The following is a 16,419-nucleotide window of genomic DNA, read 5'->3' on the forward strand; positions in this document are numbered from 1 at the left end:
GGTTGGTTCTGATTTTTTGAGACAGGATCTCACTATCTATCTCTGGCTGTCCTAGAATCCATTATGTGAGCCAGGCTAGCCTCTGCCTCCCACATGCTAGGATTAAGAGTGTGCACCACCACACCTGGCTTCGTTTTCCATGTCTGTCTCTCACAGGGTCTCCATCATCTGTCTGCCTCACTGTGAGTGTATCTATGTTTTTATTGTTCTTTTCTTGGCACTTTAAAAAAAAATTAAAAATTTTTATACATATGGATATTTTGTTTGCATGAACAGAAGCCAGAAGAGGGATAGGATCCCTTGGAACTAGAATTGCTGATAATTTTGAGTTGTTATGTGGGTGTTGGAAATCAAACCTGAGCCCTCTGGGAAAACAGCCAGTGCTCCTCACTGAGCCATCACTCGTCACCTCTGGGCCTACTGGCACATCTTTCTTTGGATTTAGCATGCTCTGTGCCCCTGCAGAGGAGACTACCCCATGTTAGAAACCCATATTCAAAAGTTGCCTGTGACCACACCCCCATATGGCTTTGGGGGCACCAACCCTTATTGCCCCTATCTTTTCTCTTGTCTAAACTCCAGGGTAGCAGGCACACACAGCCACTTCCAGTTTAGAGAGGTTTATTCCTCAGGGACATCGTCAAAATGAAGGGTGGGAGTCCATGGACTCAGCCCTCAAACTTTTTCTTGCGACCCTCCATTCCACTTAGCGCGTCGATGTTCTTACGCCAGTCTCCCACCTCCCGGTTTTCCTGGAGGTGAAAAATCAGAGGTTATGAACTCTTCCTGTATCTATCCCCTAAATACCCTCTATCTTCCCTCTAGCTTGTCTAGACCACTCTACGCTGAGCTGAATACCTGTCCAAGAATCTGGTTCTAGACAATCTGACCAACTTCCATAAATCTCCATTCTCCTCCGTGCCCCTCTAGTCAGTCTCCCCTCCCCCTGCACCTCCACGCCCTCTGTCTGGACTTTGCCGTGACTGTGGCTTCTCAGACCCTCTCAAGCATCTGCCTTCCTCGCCCTCACCCACACTCACCTTTTCAATATCTTCCTTCTTCACCTGCTTGAGGTGGGCCCTCAGGTCCAAGGACTCCTTGGCCCGGGTCCCCAGCAGAGCCTGCATCATGGCATCTGCAGAGATCCTTACTCTTCGCAGGGTGGGACGCTTAAACTTGCCACGCAGGTCATAGATCTTCTGGGTCAGATCTGCGATCTGGGGGCGACCACATGGGGCCCACGTGGAGATCCCCTTACCTCTGCTTCCTTCCCTAGTCTTCCAACCTACATTTCCCCTTTATCCCTATCTTGCCATCAGTATCCAAGCTCCTGCCTTTCTTCCAGCTCTGGTTCCAGGTTAAAGCCTCCAATTGCTGGGCGGTGCCACCGCCTTTGATCCCAGCACTCGAGAGGCAGAGGCAGGCCAATCTCTCTGACTTCAAGGCCAGCCTGATCTACAGAGCGAGTTCCAGGACACGCTCCAAAGCTACAGAGAAACTATGTCTCAAAAACCAAAACAAAGAAAGAAAGAAAGAAAGAAAGAAAGAAAGAAAGAAAGAAAGAAAGAGAAAATGCCTCCAACTGCATGCATGCTCTTTCAGATGTTCCCCGGCCCAATCAAAGCTTCTAACAGCCCAGCCCAGCAATGTGCAGAGCTTGACTCCCTGACAGGGTCTCAATTAATTTACTGTTCAATGGTCCAGTCACACTGCCTTGTGCCGTCTCTTTGCTGAAACAACTTCCTTTCCCACGGTGTAGGCACACTGCTAACTGTTTTCTGCTCCAACTTCTCTCAAGTCCCAACAGCCATAGCCCTCAGCCTGAAGCCACAGACCTGGGGATGGCAGTCTACTGTGAGGGTGCCCAGACTTCCCCAAGATTCCCACCTCGGTGATGTTCTTGGTGACTTTTGCTTCCACATCGTATCTCTCCTCATCCACTTTGTCCACCCGGGCATGGAGCTGCCGGCATAAGTCCTGATGAAAAAAATGCATGTGTGTTGAGAGAGAAGCTGGAGAGTGGGTTCCCTGGTCTGAGGGAGGAGGCCTGGGCTCTGGATCCCTGGGTCTGAGGGAGGGAGGATTGGGCGCTAGGTTCCTGAGTTTGAGAGAGAAGTGCTGAGATCTGCACTCTTGGGCCTGAGGAAGGAGGACCTGGAAGGAAACGACATTGGAGTGGACTCCAGGGAACTTCAAGTAATATGGCTAGGAACCAAGAATCCTGAGACTTGGCAGGGAACAGCTGGAGAAATACACTGGGCTTGGATGTTGTAGCGCTGTCTGTATTGCTTGGCATAAGGTCCCGAGTGAAACGGGAAATTGATTGTGCTCCTGATACCCAAGGGTTGCCAGACCGGAAACATGGAACCTCTGGCCCCAGGTTCGACAGAAATCCCTGTTTTCTGAGCTGGTACCTGAAGCTCTTCAAAGCCCAGCCCATCCAACTCCAAAGGCTGGCACCGAGTGCTCAGAACGCGCCCTTTCTCTCCACGTCGCTCCTCTGCCTCGCGCTCTATCTCCTGCTTCGCAATCTGCAGCATCAGAGTCTGCAGAACGTTTGAAGAAGACAACAATGTTCCCAAAAGCATAGCAACAAAAATTTTCCCTCCATCTTCCAGAGAGATAGAACATCCAAGTTGGTATCTTTTATTCAAAAACGGTCTCGTTTCTGCGCACACATATGTGCGCGGGGTGGGGGGTGGGGAAGAGGCATAATGACACACTCCCAAATGAAACCACACCCAGAAAAGCTCCGCCCATCAAGGCCCTGCCCCTCCGAACATGTCATCACCTTCAGCTGAAGTTTCCTCGATGCGGAGATCTTAGACTTTTTCTGCCAGGATGACATGGAGAAAGGTCAACGAGAGATCCCAAAGTCGACACTGGGCGGGGCTGCAAGGCCCCACCTCTCACTCGAATACAGGTACATTTGGGCCACCCATTCTTCAACTAGAATGCTGAGTCCACTGGAAGCTTGGGCTCTGACTAGAGCTACACACTGCCCATCTATCCACCGCTCCACACCCCATCGCCTATGCCTTGCTGTGGGCAACGAAGTCCCGCCCCCCAGGCAGCTGTCACCAAGCACAACCTGCACCTTTCAAAAATTCTGCACCCCCACCCCAATTGGGCTCCATCCATCACCAGAGTCCTGCCACCCCTGTCAAGGCTTTGGTGCCGCCCCTCCCTGGTCCCTGAGGATTCTGCATCCAGAAGCCCCGCCCTGTGGTGACCCCACCCACTAGGACCCCCACCAGTGGACCCCCACCTTGGCGTGTGGCTCTGTGGCATAGGCTCGGTAGTTGGCAGAGGAGCGGCGTCGGATAGGGGCTGGTGCCGGCTGAGGGTCCCCAGTCTGGAGGTGGAGCAGACTACAATCACTGCCTAAACCTCCCACCCTGTCCTTCCCGGGACCCTCACCTACAGCTGCAGGTTCCCCCGCCCACCGCTTCCCAGTCCCTTGCAGTGCCCACTCTGGGCCGAGTGTTCCCTGCTCCACTTCTTAGTTCACAGGGCTCACCGCATCGCTCCTGAAGGGAGAGAAACCGCGAAGAGGCAATCAATCATGGGGCTCCCCCTGACCAAGAGGCGGGGGCTAACTTCCACTCCCTCGGACCCTAGGGGTCTGATTCTCAAATGCTTATTTATTTCCACGCAGAAATCTAACCACCCTTGCATTCTACCAAATATCTAACCAAGTTGTGCCTTCGAATGGCCTGATAACTCCTCTCCCCGTTCCTTGGGGATCCAGTCCAAGGTTACCAAGATTCACTTACTCGTCTGCCATGCTGATCCCTCAAGAGAGAGAAAGGGATCAGAGCTTCCTGGAGGGTCCTGGAGGGGTGTCCCCAGTGACCTTGGAGGTCTCTAGAGGTTGGGTCTCCTCTGGGCTGCTCAAGCCGCACTGAGGACACTGAGATAAGGGGCCAGGACAAGGACTAAATATACTGCAGTCTCCTCCCCTGCCCAGGACAAGAGATAACAGGGTGTGAGGGGAGGAGTGTGCAAAGCCCCAGTTGGATGACCAAGGTGCCCGAGGTCCACACCCCCCTCTTTATGACTCTGGTGACCCAGCTCCCTCCTCCCTCAGACTCGGGAAAATCTGGAAGCCAGCCCCCTCTTCTCTCAAAGTCCAGAGTCCAGACCAGCTTCCCCGTACACACCCAGAAATCCAGGCCCGTCTCCCCTTCCTCCTTCACACCTAGGGGTCCAAACCCTGGCCCCTCCCTAAACTGCACTCTTTCAGAGGCCTAGGATTTCTTGTGTCTCCTCTATTTGGGGGTCAGTTTCAGTGACCATAGTTTGTTTAGTTTGAATGCTCATGTGTCTGACCCCAGGCTGTGAACACACAACCAAGTATATTTGTAAACCCACAAATAGGGCTTCTCCTGGGCCCTCCTCCCCTTCTCCCCCCCCCTTCTCCCGGCACTGGATACCGGTTAAGGACAGACACACTGAGGTGACCCTGGGCTCTTTATTTGAACCACATGGAGGGGGGATGTCCTCATCCTTCCCAACAGTAGCATGTCAGGAGAGAAAGGCCCAAGGCAAAGGAGAGGACCTGGAACCCAGGGTGGTGTGCCCAGCTAGGGATCAGCCTGAGGATATAACTCAGAGAACAATCTAGGGCCACCACCACCCTAACCATAGAGCTGGAAAGGAATTTAGAATTCTCGTTCTATCACTGGGGTTGAGAAAGAATGTAGAGTAAAACAGCAGTCGAGCCAGCGGTGGCTGAGGGCTGCTTATATGAGCCCGTGTCAATCCTGGGCCTGCTTCAGTGGTCAAAGGGGAACCGCTTGGTCCCTGGGTTTTGGAGGTGTATTCACGGTGGATATTGCCACGGCTGGGTTTATCACTTCCGGAGGAGGGACCAGGTCAGTCTGGGTCAGGCTGATTGCTTCTAGAGGAGTGGCCAGGTAAACCAGGGGTGGGCTCATCTCTTCTAGAGGAGAAGCATGGTCAGCCTGGAGTGGGCTCATCTCTTCTAGAGGAGAAGTGTGGTCAGCCTGGGGTGGGCTCATCTCTTCTAGAGGAGAAGTGTGGTCAGCCTGGGGTGGGCTCATCTCTTCTAGAGGAGAAGTGTGGTCAGCCTGGGCTGGGCTCATCTCTTCTAGAGGGGTCCTGATCAGCTTGGGGTGGGCTCATCTCTTCTAGAGGAGGGGCCTGATCAGCCTGGATGGGCTCATCTCTTCTAGAGGAGAAGTGTGGTTAGCCTGGGGTGGGCTCATCGCTTCTAGAGGAGAAGTGTGGTCAGCCTGGGGTGGGCTCATCGCTTCTAGAGGAGGGGCAAGGTCAGCCTGGGGTGGGCTCATCTCTTCTAGAGGAGGGCATGGTCAGCCTGGGGTGGGCTCATCTCTTCTAGAGGGGAGCCTGATCAGCTTGGGGTGGGCTTATCTCTTCTAGAGGAGGGGCCTGATCAGCCTGGGGTGGGCTCATCTCTTCTAGAGGAGGGGTCTGATCAGCCTGGGGTGGCCTCATCTCTTCTAGAGGAGAAGTGTGGTCAGCCTGGGGTGGGCTCATCTCTTCTAGAGGAGAAGTGTGGTCAGCCTGGGGTGGGCTCATCTCTTCTAGAGGAGAAGTGTGGTCAGCCTGGGGTGGGCTCATCTCTTCTAGAGGAGGGGCCTGGTCAGCCTGGGGTGGGCTCATTGCTTCTAGAGAAGTGTGATCAGCCTGGGGTGGGCTCATCTCTTCTAGAAGAGGGGCCTGATCAGCTTGGGGTGAGTTCACAGCTTCTAGAGGAGAAGCATGGTCAGCCTGGGGTGGGCTCATCTCTTCTAGAGGAGGGGCATGGTCAGCCTGGGGTGGGCTCATCGCTTCTAGAGGAGGGGCCAGGACTTTACAGGGCACCAATGCAGATTCCACAGCTGAGTCTCCACTACCCATAGTAGAGTTCCCTAACTTGCAGAAGCGCAAAAAGGTCTCCGAGGGGATGGCTCCTGTATGAGGGGCGAACCCAGCTGCCCGCGCTATCTCCCCAACACGGTCAGAAAACGCCTTCAACTCCTTGGGCCGCAGGTCCACCAAGTACCTGGTTCAGGAAACCACATATGAGAAGACTGGGCTTTGGGCCCAGCTGGGACCTTCCCACCCTGCTCCTCTCTGGCTCACCGAGCTAATTCCACAACCAGGTTCCCGCCAGGGGCCACGCAAGCACCAAGCTCAGGGCTGAGAAGATGGACCATCCTGCGAAGAGAAAAGGCCCCAAGCTCAGGGCTGAGAAGATGGGCCAGCCTGCGGATGCTAGGAGCTGAGACACACAGGTAAGGACGAAGGTGCTGAGCATGTGGAGACTGTAAAAAGTGATCCCTGGATCCCGAGAAAGAAGAAACCGGGGCTGATGCTAGGTCTCTATGAGCACACCTGTGTCCTACTTACCCACAGGACACATAGAGCAGTTGGAACCGGCCCTTGTAGCAGGTCTTATGGTGGAGAGTCTGCGAAGAATCAAGGGACAGAAAGTGCACAGTAAAGGGTTCTCGAGTAGGCGCTGCAAGAAAAGGGAAGAAAAACGTCAGTTCTGAGGCTGGAGAGACAACTTACCTGCTAAGAGAGTGTGCTACTCTTTGTGTCTAGCACAAAACTCATGTCAGACTGTTTATAACCACCTCTAACTCCTTTCTGTGGATATGCGCCCTATTGTGGTCTCTGACAGCACCTACACGTGCATGTGCATATACACAAAAATAAATCTAAATCTTAACAGAGGTAGTCAAAAAACACACGAGTGGGCAAACAAACAAATATTGGTGTTCCTTGTTCTCTACTCTTGTTTTTGTTTTGTGACCGGCTCTCATCTTGTTGCTGATGATGTCTGGATTTGTTGCCAAGAGCAGGCGTTTCTTCCTGTCTCAGTCTCCCGAATGCTGGGATGACCATCATGCATGACCATGCCTCGCTTTCTTGGGTTTTCTTTAGAATTACTTTTGGTGATGGTGTGTTTCACAGTGTGCGTGTGAAAGGTCAGGTGACAACATCATGGAGTCCGCTCTCTCCTTCCACCTTTATCGAACTTGGGTTGCAATACCCTGATGGCAAGCACTGCTCCCTGCTGAGCTATCTTGTTCACCTTCCTTGTCCTTCTAGGACCCCTCCTTTCCATCTTTTCTCTGAGCTGGATTCCCACAAATCTGGGGAGGTGGGTCCATGAGGCAGAGACCCATTTTGAATAGAGGAACAGGCTCTTAGGAAGGGATGAGTTAAGGGATGGAATAGGAAGAGCAAAAGGCAGGATTCATATGGCGAGGATGTCTAGGGGGAATCTAGACAGTTCCCAGATAGACCTCTATAGAGGACTGAGAATTCTCCTACTGGTGGTGTCAGGATTTGGGAATAAGAGAGAAAAAGAGAACAGACATCAACGAGAGGCCAACTGCCCAGATATTCCAAATTAGCTCCATCCAAAATTGGGGAAAAAACAGCCCATCTAAAGTTTGCAGCTGTTGGCTTCCTACCATCCCGCTCGGGCGACTCCGGGTACCCCTGGATGGCTCTCGGGCCCCTCCAGGCGGCCACTTCTCTGAACAGCTCTGTAACATTATGCTGCGTGATCTCGCTTGCAGTCTGCCCAGGAGAAAAGGGGGGGCCGATGTTAGCCTAGGAACCTTATGGGGTGGCCTAGATTGGCTGGGGCGGGGCTTACTGTGCACAGGTGACAGCTAGAATTTCTGGTCGCTTTCCCAGGTCTAGGTATAGGACATAGTAAGAGAACTGGATTGTAGCGCTCCAAAGTGGGGCCCAAGAAGTTGGGGGACAGAGACTCCGGACCGAAATGAGGGATGGAGCTCAAAAAGCGTTGGCGGAAGGGGCATGACTTGGAAGGCAGAGGGCAGGAACCTGCCTAGTGGGCTTAACCCCAGCCCCATCGGCCACATACCTTGACGGGTTGTCCGTTACTCGTGCGCAAGAGGCTCTGGTCGTCCGCCTCGATGCCAAAAGCCACAAAGGGGCCCGTGGCGATATCCCCCCAGTACCCGCGCGCTGCCACGCGTTCCCCACGCTGGAAAAAACCGGGGAGATGAGATCGCAGGTGTGGTTCAAACCGGGGACCTTGACTCATAGGTTGACCTAAAAGACTTAGAGCAAGCCTGGGGGTAGACACGCACGTGGCTCAGGAGGCGACCCGACGCCAGGGTCCTGTTGGGCACGTGGTAGGCACTTGAGTCTCTGAGTTCAAAGGCAACACCTGTGTCCCGCCAGCGTCGGAATTCCTGGATGTGGATGACTTGGGCCTAGATGATGGAAAAGGACTTGATGATGAATCTGATACAGGAACCCCAATTCTATACTTATAGGAATCACTCTCCCTCAGACCCTGGGGTCCAGGCCCCAGTCTTCCATCCTCAGACCTGGGGCCAAAGTCCCAGCCCTCTTGCTTCACCCAGGACTCGGATGGCGGCCACCTGCTCCCTTCCTTACCCCTCGATCGTGCAGTTTCATGCGCAGGTCCCAGTCTGCAACACCACGCCGGGCATCGTAGCGGGAACCCAGGTAGTAGCGCAGCCTCGAGTCCCAAAGGCGACTCATGGGAAACACCTCGGGTCCCTTCTCCCCACCTGACCAGAAGCGGAACACGGCCTCCAGGGCATCCCGCTCGCGGAACTGCACAGCCACGGACACATGGAGACAGAGATACAGGGAAGGTTTCTCCGTTCCATTAAGTGGGAATGAGGAGAGAGAGAGAGAGAGAGAGAGAGAGAGAGAGAGAGAGAGAGAGAGAGAGAGAGAGAGAGAGAGAGAGAGAGAGAGAGAGAGAGAGAGAGAGAGAGAGAGAGAGAGAGAGAGAGAGAGAGAGAGACTCAGAGAGAAAAGGCTCCCCTAACCCTAATAGGAGTCAGAGGTGGATTGGGACCTCCAGACCCCAGCCTGCTCCCTCAGTTTCTCTGAACCACTCATCTCCATTTTTCCCACAGGCCATGCTCCTTCCATCCCAGAGGTGGGCAGCTGTGACACCTTGAGCGGCCGGAGGCTGAGCCAGGGTAGTTGCTCCTCCAGGCGATCAGGTTCTGGGACCAGATGAGACAGGCGGCTAGCCTGGTCGCGCACGAAGGCAGCTACCGAGGGTCGCAGCAGCGCATTCCCCCACAGCTCCAGGAAGGTCTCACTCCGCTCTGGAGGGAGGCGGAAAGGATGAGGCAGGATGGAAGATGTGGCAAACTTCACCAGTTCGGGAGCTGCAACCACCACCCAGCACCGCAGATCGAAGCTGGGACTTCACGAAGGCAAGGCAAGCAGGCCTATAGCCTCAAGCCTTTTTTGAAATTTTGGGTTGTTTTTGGCTTTTGAGACAGGGTTTCTCTGTGTAGCCCTGGCTGTCCTGGAACTCACTCTGTAGAGCAGGCTGGTCTGTAACTCACAGAGATCCACCTGCCTCTGCCTCTCAAGTGCTGGGATTAAAGGCGGGTGCCACCCCCACCCAGATAGATGATGACTTTCAGCAGTCAGTTCTCTCATCCTACCCATGTGAGTCCCAGGAATCAAACTCAGGTCATCAAGCTTGATAGCACCTTTACTAACTGAGCCACTTCCATAGCCTCTGTTTGTTTTTCAAAATGGCATTTTGTGCATCCCGCAGAACCTAGAACTCTATGTAGCCAAGAACAACCTAAACTTCTGAACCTCCTAGCCTCCTCCCTACTGCTGTGAAAACCTGTGCTACTGTACCAGGGTCTACATCCCCAAGGTTTTGCCTATTTAGTTAATTTATTTTAATTTTTTTAATGTGTGAGTGCTCTGTATGTACACCTGCATACCAGAAGAGGGCATCAAATCCTATTATAGATGGATGTGAGCCACCACATGCTTGCTGGGAATTGAACTCAGGGCCTCTGGTTCTTAACCCCTGAGCCATCTCTCCAGAACCCTTATTTTGTGTTTTTTGAGACAGGGTTTCACTATGTTCCCTGGCTGGCCTGGAACTCACTATGTAAGCCAGGTTGGCCTTGAACTTACAGTGATCTGCCCACCCCTGCACCATGCCCATCCCATCTCCAGAAGGCCAGCATCTTTGAAGGGAGAAGGAAGAGCCTTGAGTTTGGATGCTAGAGTCTCGGCAACTGACCTTGAAGCCCCATCTTCTCGGGATCCTCTAGGGCTAGGCTGAAGATCAGCATGTGTCGTGCCACAGCTTCTAGATTATTCTCCAGCATATAAAACTGGAGGGACAACAGACAAGACAGTTCTACAGGTCTAGGAGCCCAGAACACTAGCCTCCTGCACCCACCCAATGCAGTGCTCTCCCAATGAGCTACGTTTCCCAGCTCTCTTTTTCTGTTTTCCTTTCTATTATGAGGTAAGGTCTCACTAGGTCATCCTTGAACCCTGGCCTTCAACTCTCTGCAGCTCAGGATGGCTTTGAACTTGAGGTGCTTCTCCTGCCTCAGCCTCCTGAGCAGCTGTGATTACAGGTTTGAAATACTAGGTCCAGGGGTTGGAGAGATGGCTCAGCAGTTAAGAGCACCAGCTGCTCTTCCAGAGATCCTGAGTGCAATTCCCAGCACCCACATGGTGTTTCACAACCATCTATAATAGAATTTGAAACCCTTTTCTGGCATGTGGTTATACATCAGAGCACACATATAAATAAATATTTTTTTTAAAAAAAAAAGAAATACTAAGTCCAGCTTGCCAGTTCCTTCTTCAGCCATAAGTCTAGATTCCAAACCATCCCTCGCACCACAACTGGATACCTGGTCTTGGGCTCTCCCTCTTTCTGAAGCCTGGGAACCCCAAACCCCAGGCCCTTACTTCTCCAGGACAAGCATGGGTCTGAGACCTCCAGCTTCCACCTCCTCAGACCCACAGCCTAGTCTCAAGCACTTTTCCTCTAGGACCTGGAAATTTTCATTCCAATCCTCTCTTCTCACAAGGGCTCAGGAATCTGGGCTCTCTATTCATCCTGTTCCATCCACAACCCCAGAATCCCAGCTCACATTGAACCTCCTGAGAGGCCAGAGAGACGCCCTGGATAGCGTCCGCAGCACGTGTCGCCCATCCACAGAGCCTAACAGCAGGGCATCCAACTCCGGGATCTTGTGCTCTGTCGCTGCCTGTGACTCTGGGTCCACGGGAGGACCTGGCAAGACAATAGCGGACAGGTGCCGGCTTCTTAATCTTTATTTCCTGAAGCTGCCTTTAGAAGCTACGAATCCAGCAAGCTTGGTACCCCAGCCTGGGTTCCAAAGGCAGTTGTACCTCTGCATTCTGGTATTCGCTATCATCAAAGAAGATTGTGGGGGTGCTCCTCTCCCAGAGCCGTTTAACTTAGGGAACGTACACGCACACACACCAGCATCCCCTGCCATGAACACAACTGCTATGAGGGGTGCACACATGGGAGTTGGAAAGGCACTTCTGTCTAAGACCGCATGTGGTCCTAAGGTAGAGAGACTCACTTTCAGCCTGTAGGTCCAGCGCTGGGGACAGACCCCACCAGGACACAGAGCCGAAGCCGGCGCCGGAGCCCGCAGGTGTGGTCATCGCCCTGCGGGACAGGGATCCTGGAAACTCATTTGTCCACCCCATCCCTTTCTCACTGCCCCTCGCTTCTTGCCCCTTCGCCTCCAGGTTGATCCCCTTACCTTTATCCTTCCAAATATCCGGAGGTAGATCCTCTTTTGCAGAGTGCTGGGTTGAGCTCCAGAAAGCCTGCACAAACTGTCTTCTAGAGGCTCCGCCCTCTATGAGCAGTCAGCCAATGGGAGCAGGTGGTCTTGCAGCATTGTTATCAATTGACCAATGAACGTGAAAAGGCGCCTCTCACTACGAACTTTTGACCAATAGAAGCGCCGAGGGACGGCTAGGCGGGGTCCGGAACAGGACGCCGGACGCGGTTGTCATGACGATATCCCAGCCCGAGGAGGGCGGAATCTGGATCAGTTCAATTTCTAGGAAGGGTAGGGCTTAACTCGCTGCTTCAATTTACATTAGAACTGAACGAAATCTTTTTTCTTTCTTTCTTCTTTTTTTTATGAGACAGGGTCCCTCTGTATTCGAGTTACTCCAAACTTGCAGCAATCCTCCTGTCTCACTCACCTGAGTTCTGGGTTTAAAGTCGTGAGCTATCACCCCTGGCTTTGAATGGAATCTCTATAAATCCAAACTGTAACGCGGAGCCCAGACTGGTGCCTTCAGATTTGTTTTCCTTTTTCTTACACCCCTGAGCTCTGACTGAATACAGGACTCGACGGGTGGAAAGCAGGTCCCTGATCAGTAAATTTTCAGGCTGCTAATCACAGTCATTACTCAGTATTAAATCCTTAGCTGGTGCTGTGGCAAAGACTGGTAATACCAGCATGGTTCAGTAGTTAAGGGCACTTGCTGCTCTCCTAGAGGACTGGAGAATTCAGTTCTCAGCACCCACATCAGGGGGATCACAACTGTCTTTACTTTTACTTCCATCTCCCAGGGATCTGACAACTTCTTCTGGCTTCTTTGGGAACCCACAAACACCCTCTCTCTCTCTCTCTCTCTCTCTCTCTCTCTCTCTCTCTCTCTCTCTCTCTCTCACACACACACACACACACACACACACACACACACATTCGCACAAATAAACAATAACAACTTAAAATATAAATTTAAAAAACTCCCTCCTGGGGCGACACCTAACATTGGTCTCTCAGACCCTAGCAATGAACAGAATTTACTAGAATGAAGAAAAATAACAATAAAGGAAACAATGCTACAGAAATAATAGCTTAAGGGCTGGCATCAATTTGATAGGGCTCTTGATAAGCAGCACCACATAAAACCAGGTATGATAGCACATGACTATAATTCAATCAGTGGCAGAGGTGGAGAGAGTGGTCATGGAATGGAAGCAAGGTTAAAAGTTCAAGCTTGATTGTATATGGAGGGGTTGGAGAGATGGCTCAGCCGTCAAGAGCAGCCAGTGCTGCTGGGCTCAGAGGACCTGGGATTAGATGCCAACAAGGTAGGTAGTTGGTTTAAACCATCTGTATGCAATGTCAATTCCAGGGAATCTGATGTCCTCTTCTGCCCTCTTCTGGCCTCTGAGGGCATACAGTCAGATGGCGAACAGATAAAGATACAAGCAAAACACTCATACACATAAAAAGAAATGTATCTTTAAAAAGCAGTATTTGTTATACTACTAAAATATATAACTTGAAATATATAATTCCAGTTCATGATGAAATATAAATTAGTAATCTCATTCTTTCATGTGTGTTTTGTATTGTATGCATGCATGGTGTGGATGCTTGTGCCCACAAAAATGTAGAGGCCAGAGGAGCATGTCTGGTGTCTGCCTTATCACTGTCTGCCTGATTTCCTTGCGCTGTCTCTCACTAGACTGGAAGTTCATCTTTTCTGCTAGGCTGCTCCCTGAAGCTGTGTCCCTCTGCTCCCCAGTGGAAGTATTACTGGTGCTTTCAGCCTTGCCTGCTTTTTATATGGGTGCCCAGGATTGAATTCAGCAAGTACTCGAATAGCACACTTCATTTCTTTTTGTGGTGGGATAATATTCCATTCGATTTCTCCCTTATAGTTATGCATGTCACCCCTTCTCACCATGTCATTCGAATGTCACCCCAGAAAGGATCTCCCTGAACTCCCTAAATTTCTCAACATTCACTGGACTTTACTATCTAAAAAATATTAGATTTCTCATTTTTTTTGAGGGATGGCTTCTCTATCATGTAGCTCTGGCTGTTCTGCAGACCAGGCTGGCCTCGAACTCACAGAGATCCACCTGCCTCTGCCTCCCGAATGCTATGACTAAAGTGCCATGACTGTGTATCATGCCTTTGATACATGTATGTTTTAGCTACACGTATGTGTACCACATGTGTGTCTGGTGCCTGTGGAGGTCAGAAGAAGCCATCAGATCTCCTGGAACTCCAATTATGGATAGCATGATTCAATATATGGATGTTAGGAACCAAACCCAGGACCCCTGCAAGAACATCAAGAGGTCTTAACCGCTGAACCATCTCTCCAGACCCTGGATTTAATTCTTAATATCGGTGGTTATTTGTAATAGTTTTCTTCTTATTGGTTTGCTTTTTTGCTGAGATGGAAAAACCAGAGACCCCAAGATCTTCACCTAAATCTTAGCAGATTTAGAGACTAGAGAGTTAGCCCAGCAGTTAAGAGCACGTCGCCCTTCCCAGCATCCACACAGTGGCTCACAGAGACCTACTAACTCTAGTCACGCAGATCCAGTGCCCTCTTCTGACCTCAGTGGGCATCAGGCACATACATGGTGCACACACAAAGAAGCAGGCAAAACATTCATGTGCACAAAAGAGTAAAATAAACAAATCTTTAAAAATAAAAAAATATATAACAGGTTCGAGTACCAGAACTTAAAGTCAAACTTCTTGGCTATCTGACCCATAGCAAACTGCAGAAATTTTCTTCATTTGCCAATAAGAATAAATATTGTATTTATCATGAATTTGTTGTAAGAGCAACATTGGCAGTAAGTGGTGGTAGAAGTTCGTTGTAGATAATACTGTCTTTTAAAATTTTATTTGTTTATATTTTTAAGTATGAGTGCTCTATCTGCACAGATGCCTGCATGCCAGAAGAGGGCATCAGATCCTATTATAGATAGTTGTGAGCTGCCATGTTGTTGCTGCGAATTGAACTCAGGACTCCTGAAAGAACAGCTAGTGCTCTTACACTGAGCCATCTCTCCAGCCCTAATAATAATCATGGTCTTCTTAGGAGCAATGCACACAGTCGCACAGGAGAAACCACTGCTAGGGTTTTGTGAACATTTTCTAGTTTTCTGTCCTCTTTTCTTCCTTCCTTCCTTCCTTTCTTTTTGTTTGTTTTGCTCTGTTTTTCAAGACAGGGTTTCACTGTTAAACTCTGCCTGCCTTGGAACTCACTCTGTAGACCAGGCTGGCCTCAAACTCACAGAGATCCACTTGCCTTTGCCTCCTGTGTGCCAGGATTAAAGGCGTGCGCCACCACTGCCCAGTGATTTTGTGGAGACTTTCTAAATCTCATGGATGCGATAATCTATGTAACTGATCTGATTTCCTTGCTCACTGGTTGCTAGGAAGTTCAGAGGTCAAATGTATACTCTTTCCCTAGTATCTGGGAAATTCATGCCCTCATTTCCTACTTAACCTGCTGTTCAGAGGGCTGAATTCTCAAACAGCAGAGACCTCTCCATCACGCCAAATCCTGCCTGGGGAGAGATAAAGTTGGCTAAGTAATTAATTATCCTTCCAGAAATACGATGGGAAGCAACATGTGTTGAAAGAGGGGAAGGGTACCATTGGTTCTTCCTCAAGTACCTTATCACAGGTAAGGTCAGGCCTTTGAGGGTGGTGTGGCCGTAGATTCTCCAGAGATTTCAGTGTAGAATGGAGATGAGCTCTTGAGACTTCAGGTCATGGGCTTTCTGAAGATTTCAGTTGGAAACCTACCTACTTTGTTTCCTTGATAGGAATAAGTCATGAGGAGCAAAGTCTGAGCTCGTGGGTTTAAGGTGAGGCTGGGAAACTTAGGTTAAAAAGATGACTAAGGTTGAGGATCAGTAGTAAAGTGATTCCCTAGAATCCCCCAGTGAGGGGCTGGGGGTGTGGCTCAGTGGTAGAGCCCCTGCCTAGAATCCCCCAGTGAGGGGCTGGGGGTGTGGCTCAGTGGTAGAGCCCCAGCCTAGAATCCCCCAGTGAGGGGCTGGGGGTGTGGCTCAGTGGTAGAGCCCCTGCCTAGAATCCCCCAGTGAGATGCTGGGGGTGTGGCTCAGTGGTAGAGCACCTGACTAGAATCCCCCAGTGAGAGGATGCAGTGTTGCTCAATGGTTATCTGCCTAGAATCCCCCAATTAGGGGCTGGGGTGTAGCCCAGTAGTCCAACCTTTACCTGGCTGGCGAGCACATGGACTAATTAATTTACTGGCAAGGGGGTTCTCCCTGACCTATCAAAGCAGCCACACCATAGGTATTATCACCATCACAAGTCTTTCTCTTCTTATGAGGAAACCGAGGTTCAGAGAAAGAATGGATAAGTACGTGAATGAGTTAGTGGTAGGTGGGTGGGTTTCCCTGGGTGGGTGTCTAAGGTGTTCAGTGTTAATCTGACCTGGCATGCCCTTGGGCTGGGAGGCCAGCGTCATTCTTGGTTCCAGCAACTGTGTCCTGCCCTCCTTCCCCTGTATGCACATCAAGGAACACTGGGGCTGAGTCTCCAAGCTGCTGAGTATTTATTTGGCCCCAAGAGCAGTGTACAGGGGTTATTAAGCTGTGTGGGAAGAGCTAAAAGATTGGGAGAAAGGAGATAATAGGCCTCGAAGCTGATTGTCAAAGCAGAGGGTAGGATCCTGGGGCAGGGGATGTCAGACTTAACCACCTCCCCGCAGGATCACTGTGGCTTCAGGGCATGGGAGTGGTGCTGGAAGTTAGAAATATTTCCAGTGTGGAGGTAGGAACGGATGCAA

The 16,419-nt window shown here is 50.9% G+C and overlaps 2 protein-coding genes across 2 annotated transcripts; both read right to left on the minus strand.

Moving 5' to 3' along the window:
* Nucleotides 1–668: 668 nt before the first annotated feature.
* On the minus strand, nt 669–3,837 carry Tnni3 (troponin I3, cardiac type). The gene is made up of 8 exons (XM_038340436.1): nt 3,777–3,837; nt 3,521–3,530; nt 3,269–3,355; nt 2,792–2,833; nt 2,415–2,546; nt 1,888–1,977; nt 1,041–1,217; nt 669–752 (listed from the first exon to the last, which is right to left on the minus strand). Exons 1-8 carry the CDS (start codon nt 3,785–3,787, stop codon nt 669–671), a joined length of 633 nt encoding a protein of 210 aa, XP_038196364.1. The 5' UTR covers nt 3,788–3,837.
* A 947-nt stretch (nt 3,838–4,784) lies between these two features.
* Nucleotides 4,785–11,478, minus strand: Dnaaf3 (dynein axonemal assembly factor 3). Its single transcript, XM_038340890.1, has 12 exons — nt 11,394–11,478; nt 10,932–11,074; nt 10,061–10,154; nt 8,953–9,110; nt 8,419–8,601; nt 8,106–8,231; nt 7,877–7,999; nt 7,455–7,563; nt 6,379–6,490; nt 6,112–6,186; nt 5,731–6,031; nt 4,785–5,024 (listed from the first exon to the last, which is right to left on the minus strand). Exons 1-12 carry the CDS (start codon nt 11,476–11,478, stop codon nt 4,785–4,787), a joined length of 1,749 nt encoding a protein of 582 aa, XP_038196818.1.
* Nucleotides 11,479–16,419: the final 4,941 nt, after the last annotated feature.

Source organism: Arvicola amphibius, chromosome 8 (assembly GCF_903992535.2).
Source record: "Arvicola amphibius chromosome 8, mArvAmp1.2, whole genome shotgun sequence".
NCBI lineage: Eukaryota > Metazoa > Chordata > Mammalia > Rodentia > Cricetidae > Arvicola > Arvicola amphibius.